The sequence below is a fragment of the Poromitra crassiceps genome, assembly GCF_964638095.1.
Source record: "Poromitra crassiceps genome assembly, chromosome: 5".
In the NCBI taxonomy this organism is placed as follows: domain Eukaryota; kingdom Metazoa; phylum Chordata; class Actinopteri; order Beryciformes; family Melamphaidae; genus Poromitra; species Poromitra crassiceps.
Genome location: NC_139642.1, coordinates 13246858 through 13270534, shown reverse-complemented (window position 1 = coordinate 13270534; position 23677 = coordinate 13246858). Strand labels below are relative to the sequence as shown.

Sequence of the window (23677 nt, the reverse complement as noted above, 5' to 3'; positions counted from 1 at the left end):
TAACCAGTCTGTTACTGTGACACACTGAGAGCTGTCCAGTATAACCAGTCTGTTACTGTGACACACTGATAGCTGTCCAGTATAACCAGTATGTTACTGTGTCACACTGAGAGCTGTCCAGTATAACCAGTCTGTTACTGTGACACACTGAGAGCTGTCCAGTATAACCAGTCTGTTACTGTGTCACACTGAGAGCTGTCCAGTATAACCAGTCTGTTACTGTGTCACACTGAGAGCTGTCCAGTATAACCAGTCTGTTACTGTAACACACTGAGAGCTGTCCAGTATAACCGGTCTGTTACTGTGACACACTGAGAGCTGTCCAATATAACCAGTATGTTACTGTGACACACTGAGAGCTGTCCAGTCTAATCTGCCTGGGGGGGTTTATTGTACTAGTATGTCTAATCTGCCTGGGGGGGTTTATTGTACTAGTATGTCTAATCTGCCTGGGGGGGTTTATTGTACTAGTATGTCTAATCTGCCTGGGGGGGTTTATTGTACTAGTATGTCTAATCTGCCTGGGGGGGTTTATTGTACTAGTATGTCTAATCTGCCTGGGGGGGGGGTTATTGTACTAGTATGTCTAATCTGCCTGGGGGGGTTTATTGTACTAGTATGTCTATCTAATCTGCCTGGGGGGGTTTATTGTACTAGTATGTCTATCTAATCTCTCTGAGGGGGCTATTGTACTAGTATGTCTAATCTGCCTGGGGGGGTTTATTGTACTAGTATGTCTAATCTGCCTGGGGGGGTTTATTGTACTAGTATGTATATCTAATCTGCCTGGGGGGGTTTATTGTACTAGTATGTCTATCTAATCTGCCTGGGGGGGTTATTGTACTAGTATGTCTAATCTGCCTGGGGGGGGTTATTGTACTAGTATGTCTAATCTGCCTGGGGGGGTTTATTGTACTAGTATGTCTAATCTGCCTTGGGGGGTTTGTTGCACTAGTATGTCTAATCTGCCTTGGGGGGTTTATTGCACTAGTATGTCTAATCTGCCTTGGGGGGTTTGTTGCACTAGTATGTCTAATCTGCCTTGGGGGGTTTATTGTACTAGTATGTCTAATCTGCCTTGGGGGGTTTGTTGCACTAGTATGTCTAATCTGCCTTGGGGGGTTTATTGCACTAGTATGTCAAATCTGCCTTTGGGGGTTTATTGCACTAGTATGTCTAATCTGCCTTGGGGGGTTTATTGCACTAGTATGTCTAATCTGCCTTGGGGGGTTTATTGTACTAGTATGTCTAATCTGCCTTGGGGGGTTTGTTGCACTAGTATGTCTAATCTGCCTTGGGGGGTTTATTGCACTAGTATGTCTAATCTGCCTTGGGGGGTTTATTGCACTAGTATGTCTAATCTGCCTTTGGGGGTTTATTGCACTAGTATGTCTAATCTGCCTTTGGGGGTTTATTACACTAGTATGTCTAATCTGCCTTGGGGGGTTTATTGCACTCAGGATCCAGCAGGAGAGACCCAACTCTCCTCAACCCAGCGGTGTATCTCTGAAGAGCGACCGCTCAAAGGATGGATTGATTCATTTTGAAGATGGACACCATTCTTCTGAAGAGAAGTAAGTTGTTCCAGTGTTACAATGTTACTGTCTCATGTTTTAACTATGACTCATGCAGAGAAGGTCTGCTGAGCATGCATGTTCTTTTTCAGCATGACTCTTCTTCACACACTGAGAGCTGTCCAGTATAACCAGTCTGTTACTGTGACACACTGAGAGCTGTCCAGTATAACCAGTCTGTTACTGTGACACACTGAGAGCTGTCCAGTATAACCAGTCTGTTACTGTGACACACTGAGAGCTGTCCAGTATAACCAGTCTGTTACTGTGACACACTGAGAGCTGTCCAGTATAACCAGTCTGTTACTGTGACACACTGAGAGCTGTCCAGTCTGTTACTGTGACACACTGAGAGCTGTCCAGTCTGTTACTCTGACACACTGAGAGCTGTCCAGTATAACCAGTCTCTTACTGTGACACACTGAGAGCTGTCCAGTATAACCAGTCTGTTACTGTGACACACTGAGAAATGTCCAGTATAACCAGTCTGTTACTGTGACACACTGAGAGCTGTCCAGTATAACCAGTCTGTTACTGTGACACACTGAGAGCTGTCCAGTCTGTTACTGTGACACACTGAGAGCTGTCCAGTCTGTTACTGTGACACACTGAGAGCTGTCCAGTATAACCAGTCTCTTACTGTGACACACTGAGAGCTGTCCAGTATAACCAGTCTGTTACTGTGACACACTGAGAAATGTCCAGTATAACCAGTCTGTTACTGTGACACACTGAGAAATGTCCAGTATATAACCAGTTTGTTACTGTGTCACACTGAGTGGTGTCCAGTATAACCAGTCTGTTACTGTGACACACTGAGAGCTGTCCAGTATAACCAGTCTGTTACTGTGTAACACTGAGAGCTGTCCAGTATAACCAGTCTGTTACTGAAAGGCCTATTGTTGCATGTGTGTGTGTGTGTGTGTGTGTGTGTGTGTGTGTGTGTGTGTGTGTGTGTGTGTGTGTGTGTGTGTGTGTGTGTGTGTGTGTGTGATAGAGAGAGAGATATGATATGATGGTATGACCTACTATCTGATGTTTTGTCCCCCCAGAGTTTACCAGGAGAGGTCAGAGGTTTCCAGTGGTCAGTCTGCCCAGGAGCCTCAACCAGACCTGGACTCCATATTTATGGTGTGGAAATTAACAAAAAAAACGTTTGACTTCACCAACGAGTTGAATACAAAACAAAGATTCTGTCTCCATGCTGCACTCTTTACCCCAGCGGGCTTTCAGTCTATGATGGATATGATGTTGTGTTCCATGATTTTAGTAACAACGTTTAATTCATGATGATTCTGTTCCAGCTGCTTGAGGAGAACATCATCACCTTTGTGAAGAAGGAGCTGAGAAGGTTGCAGAGGGTTCTGAGTCCAGATGCAGCAGAATGCTCAGACAGTCAGAGGGAGGATGAGGAGGTGGTGGATGGTGAGGAGGAAGAGCAGAGCATAGAGGATCTTCTAAACATCACACTGCTCTTCCTGAGGAGCATGAAGCAGGAGGAACTGGCTGACTCTCTGCACAGCAGTAAGAGGCTTTCAACAGCTTTAACATGATGAGATGGGACATGGTGGAAAATAAGAGATCATTTAAATCAACAGCTTCTCATTACCAGTGCGTTAAAATACGTCAATTTGTCGTGCCCCCCTCGATGTCATTATTGCCGTGGTGAAAGGCTACCTACCATTCACGTCACTTTGGGTGCGTACGTTCCTCCAGCACAGACACCGGCTCTCCTTGTTTCTTTATCGCCCTGCTCAGCAAAATAACCAGGAAGAGAGCCGAGCCCTGACTCTCTTCCTGGTTATTTGGTCGAGGATGTCGGCCGTGACCGGCTGCAACTGGACACGGCTACTGGCTACTGTGGCTACCGGCTACTGTGGCTACTAGCGGCCCGGCAACATTTCACAGCAGCCACGGCTCGAATCCAGGGTAAATTTAGGCAAGCAAAACAACTTGGTTGGGTTTAGGGAAGTCAATAACTTTAAGTTTAGGCAACAAAAGCAACTTGGTTGGAGTTATGGTTCAGGTCAGGATTTGAAACAGGTCTCTCATGATGAGAAAGTTAAAAGCTGGGAACACTACAGGTCCGCCTCTCCAAGCATTTCTCCCTATAGCGTGACTTTGACCTACTTAAGCCTAGACTGTTATTAGATGCAAGACCACTGGGCGTGGCCACGAGGTGACCTCCAGATGGTCCGGTGGTCCTTCTTCTGCATATTATGATGTGAAGGTACTCTTTCTCGTTCACAATAACGACGCCAAGGGGCCGTGACAAATCAGCACATTTTGATGTACTGGGATTGAGACCGGGTTGATTTAAATATATACATCTAAATATTTGTCAAACGAGACCAAATCAGTTCAAGATGAACTAATTCGCTGCCATAGACGCAAGCTCTTCATCAGTCTGATGAAGAGCTTGATGCTCGAAATGTCACTTTAATCTTTTGCTGCTAATACATCACTGTCAACGGAGCCCTGCAGTGTGCAAGCTGTTTTTATAATTTCTTTGAAGATATACAGTACATTTACCAGGAAATGTTCACTCTTTGATGTTATTTGTCGTTTGTTCTTTCAGAAACTCGTCCTGACTTCTGCCAACGTGAACTCAAACGTAATCTGAAGGAGCGGTTTCAGCGTGTGTTTGAAGGGATTGCTAAAGCAGGAAACCCAACTCCTCTGAATCAGATGTACACAGAGCATTACCTCACAGAGGGAGGTAGTGGAGCGGTCAATGATGAACATGAGGTCAGACAGATTGAAGCAGCATCCAGGAAACCAGCGAGACCAGAAACACCAATCAAATGTGAAGACATCTTTAAACCCTTACCTGGAAGAGACAAACCAACCAGAATACTGATGACAAAGGGAGTGGCTGGCATTGGGAAAACAGTCTTAACACAAAAGTTCACTCTGGACTGGGCTGAAGACAAAGCCAACCAGGATGTACAGTTCACATTTCCATTCACTTTCCGAGAGCTGAATCTGCTGAAAGGGAAAAAGTTCAGCTTGGTGGAACTTCTTCATCACTTCTTTCCTGAGACCAAAGAAGCAGGAATTTGCAGGTTTGACAAGTACCAGGTTGTGTTCATCTTTGACGGTCTGGATGAGTGTCGACTTCCTCTAGACTTCAAGAACTACGAGATCCTGACTGATGTTACAGAGTCGACCTCAGTGGACGTGCTGCTGACAAACCTTATCAGGGGGAAACTGCTCCCCAAAGCTCGCCTATGGATGACGACACGACCTGCAGCAGCCAATCAGATCCCTGCTGAGTGCGTTGACATGGTGACAGAGGTGAGAGGGTTCACTGACCCACAGAAGGAAGAGTACTTCAAGAAAAGATTCAGAGATGAGAAGCAAGCCAGCAGAATAATCTCCCACATCAAGACTTCACGAAGCCTCCACATCATGTGCCACATCCCAGTCTTCTGCTGGATCTCTGCAAATGTTCTGGAGTCTTTGTTGAAAACCAGTAAGAGAGAAGACCTGCCCAAGACCCTGACTGAGATGTACATCCACTTCCTGGTTGTTCAGTCCAAACTACAGAACGTCAAGTATCATGAGAGACCTGAGGCAGCTCCACACTGGGCACAGAATAAAAAGATGATTCTCTCCCTGGGAAAACTGGCTTTTGAGCAGCTGGAGAAAGGCAACCTGATCTTCTATGAAGCCGACCTGATAGAGTGTGGCATTGATATCACAGCAGCTTCAGTGTACTCCGGAGTGTTTACACAGATCTTTAAAGAGGAGTGTGGGCTGTACCAGGACCAGGTCTTCTGCTTTGTCCATCTGAGCATTCAGGAGTTTCTGGCTGCTGTTTATGTCATGGTCTCATTCATCGACTCTGGCGTTAATCAGCTGTCAGAACCACAATCAACCTCCAGAGACAAATCTCAGGTAATTCACCTTTGCCAGAGTGCTGTGGACAAGGCCTTACAGAGCCCAAATGGACACCTGGACTTGTTCCTCCGCTTCCTCCTGGGTCTTTCACTGCAGACGAATCGGAGACTCCTCCAAGGCCTGCTGACACAGACAGGAAGTAGCTCACAGACCAATCAGGAAACAGTCCAGTACATCAAAGAGAAGATCAGGGACATTCCTTCTGCAGAGAGAAGCATCAATCTGTTCCACTGCCTGAATGAGCTGAATGACCGTTCTCTAGTGGAGGAGATCCAACAGTACCTGAGATCAGGAAGTCTCTCCACAAAGAAACTTTCCCCTGCTCAGTGGTCGGCTCTGGCATTCATCTTACTGTCATCAGAAAAAGACCTGGAAATGTTTGACCTGAAGAAATACTCTGCTTCAGAGGAGGCTCTTCTGAGGCTGCTGCCCGTGGTCAAGGCCTCCAATAAAGCTGTGTAAGTGCATAGCAAACTGGATAGATTAATATATGATGTGATATTAATCTGTGATATATGATGTGATCTTTAAAACAGGATAGAAAATACATGTTTTAATGTTCTTGTTTGTCTTCATCACTAATTATTCAGGCTGAGTGGCTGTCAGCTGTCAGAGAGAAGCTGTGAAGCTCTGGCCTCAGTTCTCAGCTCCCAGTCCTCTAGTCTGAAAGAGCTGGACCTGAGTAACAACGACTTGCATGATTCAGGCGTGAAGCTTCTCTCTGCTGGACTGGAGAGTCCACACTGCAAACTGCAAACTCTCAGGTCAGGATAACTGTTCAACAGACACATTAAATTCTGCATTAGCCTATACATTAATGTCAATGAAAATACCTGAGTGAATGTTATGAGTAAAGGTAAAGTCCCACAATGTGTGAAATTTGTTCTACGCATTTGACCCATCCCCTGGGGGAGCGGTGAGCGGCGGCGTGCGCCGCGCTCGGGAATCATTTGGTGATCTAACCCCCCAATTCCAACCCTTTGATGCTGAGTGCCAAGCAGGCAGGCAAATGGGTCCCATTTTTATAGTCTTTGGTATGACTCAGCCGGGGATCGAACTCACGACCTCCCAGTCTCAGGGCGGACACTCAGACCACAAGGCCACTGGGCTGGTGAGTTATTGACTTTAAAAATCCATACATTAAGTTAGGCCTCCAGCTGTTTCAAGCGGTCTCGCATAGACAGACAGACAGACAGACAGACAGACAGGCAGGCAGACAGACAGACAGACACTGCAATCTCTCCATATACAGACAAACATGCACCAGGTATCACTGCTGTATCTCGTTGGGTCATTTTTGGTAGTTTGTAAGCAAACAATAAAATAAAATTACTGTAGTTTTAAACATGTTTTCCATTGTTGTCAGGTGTGACAAGGCCCAAAATTATCACTTTATTATGTAGATACAGTAAGTTAGGCCTCTAGCTGTTTCAAGCGGTTTCACATAGACAGACAGACTGACAGGCAGACACCCAGACAGACACACACCACAATCTCTCCATATACAGACATGCACCAAGTATTTCAATCAGGAGACTTGATGAATAAACAATAATTGTATTATAATGATGATGAATGATCTTTACAGAATATTATGATGAGAAAGTTAGTTAGTCTTTGGAGCTTGACACCACAGGGAGATATCGAGATCGAGCTGGGTCAGCTCGAAACCGCACAGCCATTCATACCCCCCTGTGGAGTCAGGATACTGGTGCTGGTGAAACCTCTTGATGACTGATGGATCAAGGAACTTGGCGGAGACGGAGAGGTGGTGGGTGTGCGCCAGCCAGCAGGGTTTAGAGAGACTGAATGAGACACAGAAAAGCATATTTATGCACACAGCAACCATGTGATAGGCTGCCTAAGGGGAGTGCCACAATGTGATAGGCTAGAAGTGCAGGTGAGCAAAGGTGTATGAGGTGATGTGTTGCTATGCTATTGGCTTATGGGAAACTAGGAGGCAACCACTGATTATTCAATTATCACCAGGAAGCTGACAGGTTAACAGGTGAGCAAGCAGGAGAAATGCAGTGACTGTGGAACCGGTGAGGATCAAGATCGTCCTGTCTGAACCTACGTTAAAACTTCATTGCTGCTATTTTTGGCAGTTTGTAAGCAAAAAAGTAAAATTACTGTTTTAAACCATTTTTCCATTTTTCTCGGTTGTGACAAGGCCCTAAATGATCACTGTAAGCAGAGTATTGATCACTATAAGCAAACTATTTAAACAGCATGTGTGTAGGAATGATTCAGGACCAAGCTTTTTGATCAATATAATCAGTTGATCACTATAACCGTGATCACTATAAGTGGATTCCACTGTAGTGAGTTTTCATTGAGAGTTGGGATCTCTCTTTCACAAAACCTGTGCAAAAGCTCACAACACTCAAGAATAAACAATCAATAAATGATTATTGCTGGGTGATGTTGCTGAAAATGTTATACACTTTTCATATGATCATATATAATTGTATCACAATATAAGTGTACTGTATGTAAAATCACTATTCTGTCAAATGTTTTAAAGGGTTAATGTCTATCCTGAATATAAGTTTAAATATATCAGTCAACTTTTATTTAAAACCCGTCTTTATTGCTAGAATAATAGTAAAAACACTTAGATGTTCCTCAGTAGAGCTCAGAATTCCACCAACTCTCTGCAGCTGTCAGCATATCCAGATGTCAGATTTTTATCAAAAGTTAATTTGGAGGTTGTACTGGTCAGCTTCCAGGTGTGAATGTGTGTGTGAATGTGAACAGGGCCCTCCTGAAAAAGAGAGCATTGCTCTCAGTGAGACTCCCCCTGTATAAATAAAGGTTAAAAAACAGAAATAGTGGAGGGTTTGTCTCTTCTTCTGTCTGCTGATTGGCCATGAAGTTTGATGGTGTTACGTGAATCTGTTCAGACGTGTCTGTCTTTTTAACACCTCACCAATGTGTGAAAAGTTAACTAAATTACTGCATCATCCCATAACCAATCTTTCCATAAGGTTTCATGCAAATGCATGAATGCCTTTTGGAGTTATAATGCTAACAGACAAACAGACAGAACAGAACAGGGTGAAAACAAAACCCCGTCCAATTCCCTTAGTGCAGGTAAAAATAAATCAAACAAACAAGCGGGAGTTAAATTGTTTTTCAGTCTCTCTTTGTTTTGTTTTTGCTCTGTAGCCTTATATGATCTTTGAATAAGAATAACAAAACAAAGCAGTGAAAGCTGCTTCTCCTCCTTCTAAATATGACCTAGTGGTGAACCGGGGCTATAGCAAGTGAACAGGGAAGAGCGAGCAACGTTCAAAAAGCATCAAACAACGGAAATGTCAAGATGAAAATTGTTCAGTCACAAGTCACAACTATCTGTTGGAGTGTGTGTGTGTGTGTGTGTGTGTGTGTGTGTGACAACTATTTGTTGGAGTGTGTGTGTGTGTGTGTGTGTGTGTCACACAACTATTTGTTGGGGTGTGTGTGTGTGTGTGTGTGTGTGTGTGTGTGTGTGTGTGTGTCACAACTATTTGTTGGAGTGTGTGTGTGTGTGTGTGTGTGTGTGTGTGTGCGTGTGTAGGTGTGTGTGTGTGTGTATTGGAAAGCAGCGCTCCTGTTTTCAGTAACTGAATCAAAGTAAAACTAGAGTGGAGGAAGTGATGAAATGTTGACGTCAATCGTCATGACAGCAAAGACGTGGAAAACAGTATAAACTATAAATGCAACAGTGTGTGTGTGTGTGTGTGTATGTGCGTGCGCGCTTGTGTGTGTGTGTGTGTGTGCGTGCGTGTGTGTGTGCAGCCTGTCAGGCTGTCTGCTCACAGAGGAAGGCTGTGCTTCTATGGCCTCAGCTCTGAGCTCCAACCCCTCCCATCTGAGACAGCTGGACCTGAGCTACAATCATCCAGGAGCCTCAGGAGAGAAGCTGCTGTCTGCTGGACAGTGGAGACTCAGGTATGGAGAGGCAACGTCTGCTAGAAGGCTGAGAGTCACACACTTTTTCTCTGTCACACTGCAAAGCTCATGCAGGAATACAGTTCAATGGAGGATATGAGAGGAAATCCTTCATATTGAAGGTTATTAATAAATATCCATGTTGTTTCCATCATCAAAGAGAATCTGCTGATCTGACTTTGTTTATTCCTCCAGTGTGGACCATGGTGGAGTGCAGAGGCTGAAACCAGGTCTGAGGAAATGTAAGTGTGTATTTAGTTTGATTCATGAAAACAAAGCAACACATTCAACTAGTGAGATAGAAAGTCCATCTATGGCACAGTCTGTGACGTCCATTCATTCTGATCCTACTGTGAATCAGGGTGATGGCTGACATCATGCCTTTTAATCAACATATTTGAAAAGGAGGTGAAATGACTGAGGCAAAGTGTGCTGTGGTCTGACCAGTCCAGATGAGCTCGGGCATCGTCTCTGGATGTGGTTGATATATGGCTTTCACTTTGCATGGTAGAGTCTTAACTTACATTAAGATGCAGCGATGAACAGTGTTAACTGACTGCTTTTCCCAAGTGTTCCAGAGACCATGTGGGAATATCCATGACAGAATGATGTCGGTTTTTAATGCAGTGTCGCCTGAGGGATCAAAGGTCACGGCCATTCAATGTTGGTTTCAGCCTGGCCCCTTACGTGCGGAGATTTCTCCAGATTCTGACCTGACCTCCTACTTCCTGCTTCAGCACTGTACCAGAGATTTTCATCCGCCATTTATTTTCGCATAGACATTTCGTAAAATGCTTATAAAAATAGTTTGACTTCGTCAAACCAAATTGTTCAGATATATTTAGAAACAGGAGAGACCACATAACATTTCACTCGGACCAAAACGTAAAAAATTTTGCGGATTTAAAGAAAATATTTTTTCTGCCGTTTTTTTAAGTTTTGGTCGGAGTGAAATGTTCTATGGTCTCTCCCAATTCTAAATATAGCTGAACCGTTTGGTTTGATGAAGTTAAACTATTTTTATAAGCATTCTACGAAATGTCTATGGGAAAATAAATGGCAGATAAATAATCTCTGGTACAGTGCTGAAGCAGGAAGTAGGCTGTCACTTTGCCTCTCTATTAACCTGTTTACCTGTGTAATGTTCCAAACAGGTGTTTTTGAGCATTCCTCAACTTTCCCAGTCTTTTGTTGCTTCTGTTCCAACTTTTGTGAAAGGTGTTGCTGGCATCAAATTCAGAATATGAACATTGTATGATGTGAAACACAATATTGAGCCAGGCTGGACTGGAAGTTGATCAGGTAAAACATTCAATATATTTGTACTGTATTCAATTGAATATAGGTGGAAAAAGATGTGATGTGTGAAGAATGCTGGTCAAAATTTCCACATTTGTGACCAAACTGTTGCCATTTTACCATTTGTATCATTTTTCAGCAGCATACCTGGCATAAGCGCCCTCTAAGGGTGGAACACTGCTTTTTTTTGCCCTCAAATGAATGGGAGATTTGGTACAACCTGACGTCACGTTGTCCCCAAAGACTATGGGATTTCAAGATAGTTACTCCCCTACTCCCCCTGTACCCTTTCGGCTCCTCACAACTCCAAGCCTATTCCCATGATGTCACTTGACCTGTTAATTTATTACAATCGCCTGTTATTTTCCTACCAACTCCTATGTAACACAATACTATCAATAAACGCCACTATAGACAAGTTTCCTGGGCCGTTCCTAGGGCGGCGCCATAGCAGCCTTTCGTGTCCCCGGCTTCCGTTTAAGTCCACATTGCGTCTGTCGTGTTTTAAATGCATCGAGAGAAGAAAGAATTAACCACAGAAACATGATGTCTATTTAAAGTATTGTTTTATTTGCATGTGATATCTGACATGGCTCTCTAATAGAGTCATGGAGGGGTAGTCTTCAGTGTGTTCTCCCTAACCTCTGAACCTGCGTCCACTGTATTTAAAAACTTCCTAGGTTCAGCCTCCTCCTCCTCCCAGCCTGTCATATCCCACTCTCTCATCCAATCAGCTCCCTTCCTAAATGTGTATGTGCTCTCTGAGAAGCTGCTTCAGTGTGTCACCTGTCAATCAAACCCCCATCTGACAGCTGTCTCTTTCATCTTTGAAAGGGCCTGCACAGCTTCTTGCTCTTTCCTGCTTAGATGTCCCCCAACAAATGGTGTTATCTGTATTTACGATGGCCTGAAGGATCATTTCCCCCCAGTATCCCCACTATCTCCTCTCACTATCACAACAGAATGTGTGCATGTGACTGTTTGAGAGCACTTGAGCATGTGTGCTCATCCTCTCATAAACAAGCCTCTGTTTCTTCTGTGTATGCGTAACCCCCTAAACTGTACTTTTGTGTGTAACTCTCCTAGTCACCCTAATCAAGCCTTTTGTTGCTCCCTGCTTTTACTGCTCCCTCCCCTCTGGCGTTAAGGAGTCGGAATGTCTCCATCTGTCTTTTCATCTGCTCTGGTTAGTTAATCCCAGTAACTAACTGCCCTCCTCTCTCTACCCTGTACACCACAACTTAATACTTAAGAATCAAAGACAATTATAAGATAGTGTAGTAGGGGCGGTGGCAGCCCAGATACCACACAGCCCCCCTTGGCAATGTAAAACTACATTGCCACAAAAAGCCAGATTGTTAACTTATTAAGTTATGTCTAATACTAGTCTATCCAATAGCCACTTAACTTCCAATCCTAATTCTATTTGGATCCCTCTCCTCTCATCCTCAAACATGCTGTTTCCACTCAAACAATTCCCAGTTTCCTATTTATTGCTATTTATCAATGACCCTTGGTGTGGATCTTACTTAAATTCCCACTCAGAGGGATTACTTAAAGTAATATAAAACTACTTCGTTTTTCTTTTAATTCTTAGCTTAATTTTGTTCAAATAACCCACTAGGAAGATCAGACATTTCCTCTCTGCTTTTCACATGCTCCACAAAGAGAAACACTGGTCATATCACACTCCATCTTCATGACTCCAATTATTTTCTCTTTACCAAGAATGTATCACTGCAGGATTCTCATGGATACGTACAATCTCCTCAAACATTAGTGAGTTATGATCTTCAATCTGGACAAATAATCACTCTTTCTAGAAAAAGTGCAAAAAAGACCAGATGAGATTTACGCCTATCACAAGCAACTTCCAGCCAATTAGTTGCCATTACACATGCATTAAATTCTCTATTTTACGCCAGAATTTTATCATTTGACTATAGTTCTGAGACCTTCAAAAATAAGTCCTATTATAATTAACATTCTCTTATTACTTACCAACCAAATTATTGCCAATTCAATTCAAATTAACCTATACCATTACTTTTACAAATCTATATCTATTAGAGAAAATCTCCCTTATTGTGTAGCAAGTAAAGCAAATTGAAGTTATTCACATCACAGAAATACACCATCAGAAAACATTCCATTACTGTTCTAAACACACTCTATCATCATCAAACATCTAAAATCATCGAGTAATCTAACACCTATCATATAGTATCGCTTATCCATTCTGTTACTAAATTATATATCTTCTTTCAAGCATGCACCAACATCTTTATAATCTCCTATTCCAATCATTCTCCAACATTTCTTCATCATTATGAAAATCAAAAGACAGATACATACATCAATCAAAAACTATAAGCTTCCATTAACTCAGTCTATCCAGAACAAACACCCACAAACATCCTTATAATCAAGAATACAGATAAAACATATCAATCAATCAAGAATAATACATTTTCTCATTTTTACTAAACTAACTTATGCAAATTTATTTCCACAAAGTTCCTTTTTCCCATTCCAATATGATCCTACCTCAGACACCCCCCTTTCTACTTATCTTATATCTAATAATACCCCATTATCCACGCTGCTGAGGAAGAAATATGTTAACATACAATCCAAATAATTGTCAACAGACACTCTATCATTCTAAGCATCTTAAATATTTATTGCTCTCCCATTTTCTTCTTGGATATCAAAACCCCCCTGGACTCGCTCCATCTTCACATTAAAGCCGCGCAAGTAGTCTCCAGATTCTTCCACTTACCAACCGGTCTTAAGATCACGAATGTATACGCATGTATTCTTCTTTTGGCATCCGCCTGCATAGTTTACAGTCCACATGTCTCTTTGTTATGTATGTATGTATGTAGTGTATGTTTTGGTGCATTGGGCTTTCTAGGGGCAACTCCATCTCTCTTGGCTCTGCTCCCTCTTTTCCAGGCTCGTACAGACTGCAGTGCACCCCTCTGCATACATGGCTCACTCTGGTATGGCACCCAACCATCTCCTCAGCTTCCCGTTTGGCTCCAAATGCCTCTCCTTTTACATCTCTCTCGTCCAGACACTCTCTTTCTCTCTCTCTCTGATCCCCTGAAACACACTTTACAAGAACAACATCCTACCTCCTAACCACCTGTTAAACTAGACTCAGACATAATGTATATTCTATTACAAGCAGTCACTCTATCAATTCTAAACTTTCAATGTCCAGCTAACCATCAGACTATTTGACATATCTATATTCTTTTTGTAAAGATTTTAATCATACGTGGGAGACTCCAATCATCAAACTATATTTACCTCTCATATTTCACATTATCACTGGTGTAATTCTTCAACCATTTAATCTATAACATTATCATAACTTCCCTTTAGAATAACCTCTTACCGTACATTACCCCTTCACTTCCTCATTTGATAATAGGGTTTCCCTTGGAATCTCCATCCATTATGCCGTCATATCATCACATCCCATAACCTATTTCCTATTGGACAAAAAGAAGAAACATACACACACAACAACACCCAAATCCAATACAAACACCACTTGATATTTATATACATAATTAACTTATGATCACTACTGGAATGATTATATTAACTAATATTGATGATCGACATATTACCAGAATCGTATCAGCAGACTCTCATCTTCTCCTCATGGTTGCTGTGGTGGCTCTGACAGCTGTTTCCTATGAATTGAAACACACGCTTCCCACGACCACAAAACTAACAGCTCAAAGGGAACTGAATCTTTATAACATAAATGACAACCAATGACCCAAATCATAATTGAGTCTCCCCAATCTCATATAACTACATTAAATAATCGATTGATGTGTCCTATCACATCATAGCAGACTCTTCACATTAAATTCAGCCATCGCGTGCACTCAATGACCGATTTTAACAGAATGTACTGCTAATCTATAATTTAAAGGTTGTCAACCATTTTTTCCCTTTACCTGGGCCGGGCCCTCAAAAATAATCATCATCAGATGCTTGTACATACTTACCACTCACCACAACTGTAGAATTATTATTATTTCATACCCCCCTTGTTCCTTTCCTAATGTCATAAAAAATGCTCCAAAAACCTCTATTCAAACAAATTGAACCATTAATTATGTACTCAGAACTCTCAGTTTGCATTGTTGCAAATTACCTGCTTTTTCCCACTATTTTTCATTCATTTTCTTATCATTTTTTCTCCCAACTTTAAACCACCACTCATTTACACTGAAAAAGATGTCACAACTAAAATCCCACTCATTAACTTCACTCATTATATAATAAGACACACATCCTTTTGTACTACACCTCAAAATAACTCTCTGCATTGCCACACCATATGTTCCACATACTCCCTAGAATATGAATACTATCTATCTTCTATCGCCAACTATCTTACACCGTCAACCTCCTCTGACCCTCTTTAATCACCATTCTATAAACCATGACATCACAAATCATAAATCATCATTCAATCCCATCTCTTCAACATTCCCTCGCTCTCATCAAAAATGCTTCTCATTACTAACTCCCCCAAACACATACCAACAACAATCCACAAGCTCTTTCAACTTTCTCCATCATATTATATAACTCTCCAAGATATTATCATCCTACTGTAATCACTATCATTGTATCACCTTAAACTCCACCAAAGATATTCTCTCTCTCAAACCATCTGAGACATGTCAAATAATATACCAACAACCCACTCAGATCCTATTTGTATCCTCCCCCAACTAAATGCATTCATAGTTATCAACAATAACATCATCCTCTATCTGTCATCCACCCATCACTCATTCAGTAAGAATCCTATCTATCTCAAATATCACACTCAAATCAACTCAAATATACTGGAACTTATAGCATGCAAAATCAGCCACTCACACCTCCATGTAATAATCTTCCTCATTATGTTTTATCATACTGCAATCCCTCAAACTCATCCCTCTCATCCAACATCAAAGATCAGCTTATGTAATATTCCTCAACTAAACCACTTCATTAGTTTACACTGAAATCCCCATAACACTTTAATATCTCATTCCAACCATCTGATTCTTTTTATTTTCAAACTACAAAAGTTCACACAACAACGTTCATTCAACCCACTCTACACCAGACTCATCCCCCAGGCAACATACGTACATAAGCAATATCAGAGACGCTGCTTCTGAATACACAAACCTCCTTAATCCCCTCATTAAATCTATAGCTAGCTAAGCCTTCTAAAGGCCCTCTTCACTTATTTCTTGTTGTTCAAACACTAAACCTCATCACCTATTATTGTTATGTCAAGATTCGATACATAAGTCAGCAGCAACTTTATCTTATGTACTCTCCCCTATACTAACCCCAATTTACTTTGAGATGTCAACTTTTAAGAAATCACACCTCTCTCTAAACAACCTCCTAAATACAGTTATCTCCCCCCTAATAACCTACTTCAATCATTACACAATTTTGGATTTCATCAATACTCTATCAGCTACAGTATAACTTACCTAATTACTCAACCAGCAAATCGCACTTTACACTGCATTAACATTAACACTATCAACTATAACCCCACTCTTGAGTCCTCAAATGATATATACTGGAATAATTTGCTAAAACCACAACACTAATGGGAGGCCTCAAAATCCAAATCAAAAACAGAATTTATGATCTTCAAAAATCCCCACAACTGCCCATCTTTATAATATAACTCAGAAACTAGTTCAGTGTACTATATATAACCTGTGTTTGCATCTATGTATCTCCTCATAAATATAATTCATCTTCAGTCAGTCTATATCATCTATAGGAAGATACACAGCAGACTTCTCAAATTTCCCCATAATTATTTTTGTCATTTTTAATTGCAATAAAACTTCCAAACCATACGGATAATAGAGCCATATTTTCAAGTTTACAATTCATTGCCAATGACAGCATTATCAATATCAAGATTTCATTGTGCCTTTCTCTTTTCCAGGGGAGGGACCAGTTCCCCTTATTTTATAATCATTGGGGAGGGAGGAAACCCCATACCTTCATAACAGCTGATGGGAGCATTTTTCTTTTCAGCTTTACAACCTTCTGTCTTTTTGGCATACTTTAAAATGCAGCTCTAGATACATATGTTCCATTCGGTCTTATTGACTTCCTCACAATGCATATAAACCCCCAATTAATCATCCACCTGTGTATCCACCTGTGTAATCAATGTGATGTAGAAACATAATATTTTATCACCTGTGATCAAAAAATTAATATACTGATGAGGTTAACTTTATCATTCCCAAAAATTTGCTTCCCCCTATTGTAGTCATATAATAACTGTTTATGTATGATGCATAACTCTGACACACAAGCTGTGTTTAACTCCTTAGTATTGCCTTAGTGTGTTACAGCATAACTTCAATAACACTGATTCATCCAGGTCTCCCCAGCCAAGCTTGTGGGATAGATGATAGCATCATCTAATCAGACCCCATAACAATTTTAATATGATCACATCTATAATTTACACTCCACCCCTCTGGTTTCCCACACTAATGCTTCTATCAAAAAGCCACAAAATAATTTATCTTTTTAATCAATAGGGCCTCCCTTTATGAAGTAGTCAAATAGCAAACCCCTGTAGGGTTCATTAGGTATTATTATATACTATATGCAGATATTAATTTCACACACTCAGGTGTGACAATCATTGGGACTTTACTCTATTTTACTTTATTCTTACTCTACAGAATCAAGTAATTAAAATTGCTCAATTGGATTGACTTAAACATTAAATATCAAATCATGTATGCCAAAAACCCCATCTCAGTATATCTGACTGATTAACTTTGCTGATGACATCGTTTTTCCCCTTAAACTATCTCTCCTCCCTATAACACTGTGCTATTCTTAACCCCACCAAAACATCCTGAACGCTCAAGTAATCACTAAGGTTGCTGGTTCAACTCCATCCAAATATTCTAATGCAATCTCTATTCGCAAACCCCTATCAATATTTCAACATGCATCATCAATTAACTCCCATTCAGTATAACTCCAATCAACTTCTATCCACAACCAAGAATCAATCAGAGCTACAGATTCTTTGGCACCTCAAATAAACACCCCCATCCATCAAAACAGCCTAATAAATGATTTCCCAATCACTCAATTTAAACTGGAGCTCTTATATAGGCTACTGATTATCAAACCTCAGTTAATGTTATCGCTAGCCTAAATAATTTCATACACCATCTATCTGTGTTTCATACTCTGTTAGCTAACCCAAAATACCATCACTCCCCCCAGGAAGACAAACTCACTTCAACATGAAACACCCACACACAAAGAATTTACAACCTAATCACCAATGCTTATCCTCTGCAATCACCCCCTAGCTCATTCACCTCAATAAACAACATTCTCCACAGTACTCATCCAGTTCCAGCAATGAAGCAACTCATCCAACCATTCAATACTGAACGTTCATCCACACCAACATCTATAACCCCATATTAGCAAGCAACTAATCCACTTCACAACTAACACAGAGCAGAGTAATTCATTCACCAATCTATCAATTTCCTCCGTTCACTCCTTCACAGCCTCAGGCTCACTCACGCTAACTAGGTCTCTTATACGCTCACACATGCCCACTCGCTCTCTCTCGCTCCCCCACTCACTCACTCGCTGTGTAAAATCACTCCTCTTCACATGCGGTGTGTGAGTCAAGGGTCACACTGTGAACTGATCACTCGTTTTAATAGCAAGAGCTGCATGCAGATGTGATATCGATCTGGCTATTTAAAATAAAAAATAGACTAAAAACTTTTATGTTTACCGTCGCTTTTAACTGCTAATAGCTACTATGCAAACCCAATGAGTCCTCTATAAGTTTAGCTCTTTCTGCAACTGCCGCGCCTGTTGCTTATTGCACTTTTTATACTCCTTTTTTTTAAGTTTTGTTGTGATGCTTTTAAATATCCGTTTTACTCTCTTCTTTTCTTTTCTTTTCCTGTCAACCATTTTATGTGAAGCACTTTGAATTGCCTCTATGTATGAAATGTGCAATACAAATAAACTTGACTTGACTTGACTACACGCTACCGATACTCCATCACACAGGCACCGCTAGAGGCACGCTGATAGGCTTAGCATGTAAACACTACGGCGGCTCACAGTAGACAAACATAACATGCGATTATCAAATCACCTCCCATTCTCTTAAAAGGCTCCGCACATTATTATCCTACTTTCATAACACTAAATAAGATTCTTCACTGTAATACTATTAATCTTTACCAATAATCTTCCCAAATCGTAGTTTACAATAACTCACAACCACTAATCCTAGGCTCCTGATTGCTGATTGGCCAAATCTACTTCCTGCTCCACGCTGCAAAGCACTCTGGGTATTGTAGTTTCAATGTCATATCCTGGTATGGACTGCAGTATACTACTCTCCGCTGCATAGACTATTAAGCTAAAACGACAAGACATCCCTCTTCTTCTATGTCATAGATAACCGCATTGAATATGTTTAATGGTCACTTGGAAGCTGATTTAAAATAAAAACAACTTGCTGCAATTAACTTATTTATTACCACTACTACCGTACTGAGCAAACAACAGCCCTCACCATCTGGTCCCCTACGGCATCCCTGAAAGTTTCCCATTTGACCAAAGCAAACAGAGTCTACAGTCATTAATCATTATTATTCTTATTCTAATACAATATCCCTATACATTCCTATTTAATAGTATCATTAAACACAGCCCTTAGAAGAATAATCCCCACTCGCAGAAATCACCATAACTTTTTCTTGCAGTCTACTCTCCCCTATCTATTTCGTATTACTTAACACCTACTGCAGAGTGGCCTACAGTAACCATTCTCACTGATTCATCCCCTATATCTAATAGCCTACTCCACCACTTCCGTGTTTTGACTAAACATGTGACTGAATGGGACCAATAAAAATGAAGAATGACCTCAGCAGTTGTTGCATTTACCCTCTGGCACACTGTAACCTATCAGTTATTAAATGATATCCACACAAGCTGTACGTAGTAGCTACTGTTATTTATTCAGTCATCTTGAAGTCAGACTATAAGTCACGTTAACTCTCGCGAGACTTGACACTAAACTACGGTGTCCTGTATAGCACATTCCATTTTAGCTTCGCATGAATCAGGATGTTACACCAGTAACCCCAGAAAGTTGAATTCAGCAGTGTATTATAAACATGTAAATAAGTAAATAAACCCAAACATAAACTGTTGTATACGTGGCCTAACTACACAACTAGACATCAATCAAAATACTTCAGTTTAAGTCTTATGCCTTAATTAACATATGGCGTATTCATTGTCTCTGTTTTCTGCAATTGACCAAACGAACAACAACCTAAACACACATGCAGCGGTATTTTATCTAGCTGTCTCGCTGACTGCCTGATTTACCAAGATAACTGACTATTCATAGCCTTTAACCTCCACTAGGTGACATAGCGTCTCTGCCAACATGTAGTGTAAACATCACATTTCATTTCCACTTTCAGCCTCAAAGAATAACCGCAGCACACAGAACAGCACACACATTCATTGATTAGGCAACTACTTCAACACCAATCAAGCACCCAATCGACTTTATAAATTAATATTCACGGATCATTGCACACATTCACATCATCATATAGGCTACCACTTCAGCCTAACGTTCCCACTATAGGCTACTCCAAACCATCTAGCAGCCTACACATAAGCCACATCCCTATAGGCTACCACACACTACAGTCTCTCTCTCAAGACGCAAACAGTCATCTCATCTCCGCACACACACACGCTATAGCCTATCTGTAAAACCATCTTTGACCAATATTTATTCAGCTTAATAAATGATTATTCCCCGAAATCCTCATTCACACACTAAAGTCCCATATCCTGTCCCCCGCGTAACTCATCATTTAATAGATTACTCCCATATGCCTATTTTATTCCAATCCACTCTTATTCTTACTTAGATTGGCTATTTGAGGTCTGCTTATTCACGCTTTGTTAAAATAATACACACAGACGCTCCTTCGATCACACAGTCGCGCACACCATCACAGCTGTTCCAACCAGAATCACAAACGTTCCCACTATACGTCACCACGCTCCATGCTCCACACACCAGTCAGTCCACGTCTAGGTCCATATGCGTAAATATATATATATATCCTCTATTCTCCCATAGGCCTATAAGAATGACAAATATAGCGCTATTCTATTATATTCATTATCTAGTCGGTTTCATAATCAGTTTCCTATCAATCCGGTCACCACAAATTATAAAACCCATTTATTTATATTCTAGCAAGATCCCACGCTAAACTTATACTCTTATTGCTTATTTTGAAAATCTCAAAGGAAATACACGCTCTTACTCTCGCCATTGAATACACCCGTAACGCATTTTCCTCAGGCGGAACAGAAATCACCAGCCATCTTTTCCACCCGGAGCCTCTAAGAATGATGCACTCCACTGACTTCTCTCCGCTCGCTAAACTAAAATTTAATTTATATTCAAATGTACTATTATCTCTATCTCAGCAGTCCTCTTTGATGTGAGGATATCGCGAACTGCTACTCTACCCATTAGACTAAAAATATAATTTAATTAGTTATTATTTCGACCAGTATCTTACAAAGTTGCTACTACATGCTAAATGGCTAACGGCTTTAGCATCACGCAAACTGGATCCTCTTCAGTTTCTCAAATCAGTCCTATTAAAATATACTAACATTACATGAATAACCCATAATATAGCCATGGGGCAACCTTTTATTGTACGCATTAGACTAACAATCTAGTTTATTTAGCCACTGTTGAGACAATTTTCCTATTTATCTATCATTATTCAACCACTCTAGCCATCACCCCCAATCTGGTTGCGTGGCAATCAAAGTACCCAATCTGATCTGATGTGATCGCGCTGACATTATAATATTAAACCCATTTTAAACATTGCTTTACTTTCATTTATTCCACCACTCACACGATCTGGCCAGATACACACATACTCAATCAATCATAGTCAATCATACTACACATAACACATAGCACATAGAACATAACACATAACACAGCCTAAACAATAACACATTAACAAACGCGCGTTTCAATATCTCTAAAATCTCATCTCTTATTTCCATATCTCTTATACTCTGACTATTTGCTTTTGGGCCCAAGATCTATTTCCCGTGCGACTTCTTTTTCAACTTTTTAGAGTGAAAGACACCCCTTTTTCATTTTAATCTTCCAAAATTGCACACGTATTTTTGCCAAACGGTTTGTGTGTGAACCCACAATCAATCTATTAATATATTTCTCAGTTACCTCGCCAAATCGCTTACACACATTTAATTACTTCCTAGGCAACCGACGGCTCGGACCGTATTACTTATATAGCCATGATTGATCAGACCATGAATCCATAAGCAATACCAATCAATAATCCTAATCACGCTTGGAGGGCGGAGTCTGATTTACTAATTGTTGTCCTAGTTTACATTAGACAAATTTACTAAAAACTAACAAACATTTCTACTAGAGCAAAACTTAATCAAAGCAGTTATTGCACAATCACTCCCACACTGACTTCATTCTAAAAAACGATGTTCAGCGTGTTGGTTTCATTATGTGATTCCAAGTCTATATCTGTCTTCATCCACAGTAGCTAGCTAGGCTATTGCCTTATTATCAGATCAGACTCTGTGTGCCAGTTAACCCTGAAGAGTCTCTCTTATTCTCCCTAAACACTAACAAACATTTCTACTATTCTAAAATCATTGCATTATTATTTAGGCTATTTAAATTTAAACAGTTCCATCTTCACTTCTCTCTCCCTACTCCACTAGCGTTCGTGATGGTCGACGAAACAGAGCAAACACACAGCGCATCCCAATATTTTAGAAATAGGCCTACTCACCTGCCGTGTGCAGTTGCTCCATCCTGGCCGCCGATTAACCATCTCCGGCTTGGCTCGCCACTTTGTCGTGTTTTAAATGCATCGAGAGAAGAAAGAATTAACCACAGAAACATGATGTCTATTTAAAGTATTGTTTTATTTGCATGTGATATCTGACATGGCTCTCTAATAGAGTCATGGAGGGGTAGTCTTCAGTGTGTTCTCCCTAACCTCTGAACCTGCGTCCACTGTATTTAAAAACTTCCTAGGTTCAGCCTCCTCCTCCTCCCAGCCTGTCATATCCCACTCTCTCATCCAATCAGCTCCCTTCCTAAATGTGTATGTGCTCTCTGAGAAGCTGCTTCAGTGTGTCACCTGTCAATCAAACCCCCATCTGACAGCTGTCTCTTTCATCTTTGAAAGGGCCTGCACAGCTTCTTGCTCTTTCCTGCTTAGATGTCCCCCAACAAATGGTGTTATCTGTATTTACGATGGCCTGAAGGATCATTTCCCCCCAGTATCCCCACTATCTCCTCTCACTATCACAACAGAATGTGTGCATGTGACTGTTTGAGAGCACTTGAGCATGTGTGCTCATCCTCTCATAAACAAGCCTCTGTTTCTTCTGTGTATGCGTAACCCCCTAAACTGTACTTTTGTGTGTAACTCTCCTAGTCACCCTAATCAAGCCTTTTGTTGCTCCCTGCTTTTACTGCTCCCTCCCCTCTGGCGTTAAGGAGTCGGAATGTCTCCATCTGTCTTTTCATCTGCTCTGGTTAGTTAATCCCAGTAACTAACTGCCCTCCTCTCTCTACCCTGTACACCACAACTTAATACTTAAGAATCAAAGACAATTATAAGATAGTGTAGTAGGGGCGGTGGCAGCCCAGATACCACACGTCCACAGCAGCGAGCACATCAGAAGGCAGCAGCCGAAATATCCAAACTTTTTTACAACGATCGATAACATCAGCTACACTAACGTTAGCAGACGTT

General features: G+C 41.0%; 1 protein-coding gene across 1 annotated transcript in view; it reads left to right on the top strand.

Annotated features, from left to right (window-relative positions):
* The window catches only part of LOC310776317 (NLR family CARD domain-containing protein 3-like), a gene marked incomplete at both ends in the record, with an annotated part of 50420 nt that overhangs the window by 8366 nt on the left and 18377 nt on the right, over positions 1 to 23677 (top strand). The window contains 6 exons of the mRNA XM_083636519.1: positions 2627 to 2705; positions 2879 to 3098; positions 4153 to 5935; positions 6068 to 6241; positions 9261 to 9413; positions 9609 to 9655. Coding sequence (XP_083492645.1) covers positions 2627 to 2705; positions 2879 to 3098; positions 4153 to 5935; positions 6068 to 6241; positions 9261 to 9413; positions 9609 to 9655 — 2456 coding nt within the window. The remainder of the gene's footprint in view (positions 1 to 2626; positions 2706 to 2878; positions 3099 to 4152; positions 5936 to 6067; positions 6242 to 9260; positions 9414 to 9608; positions 9656 to 23677) is intronic.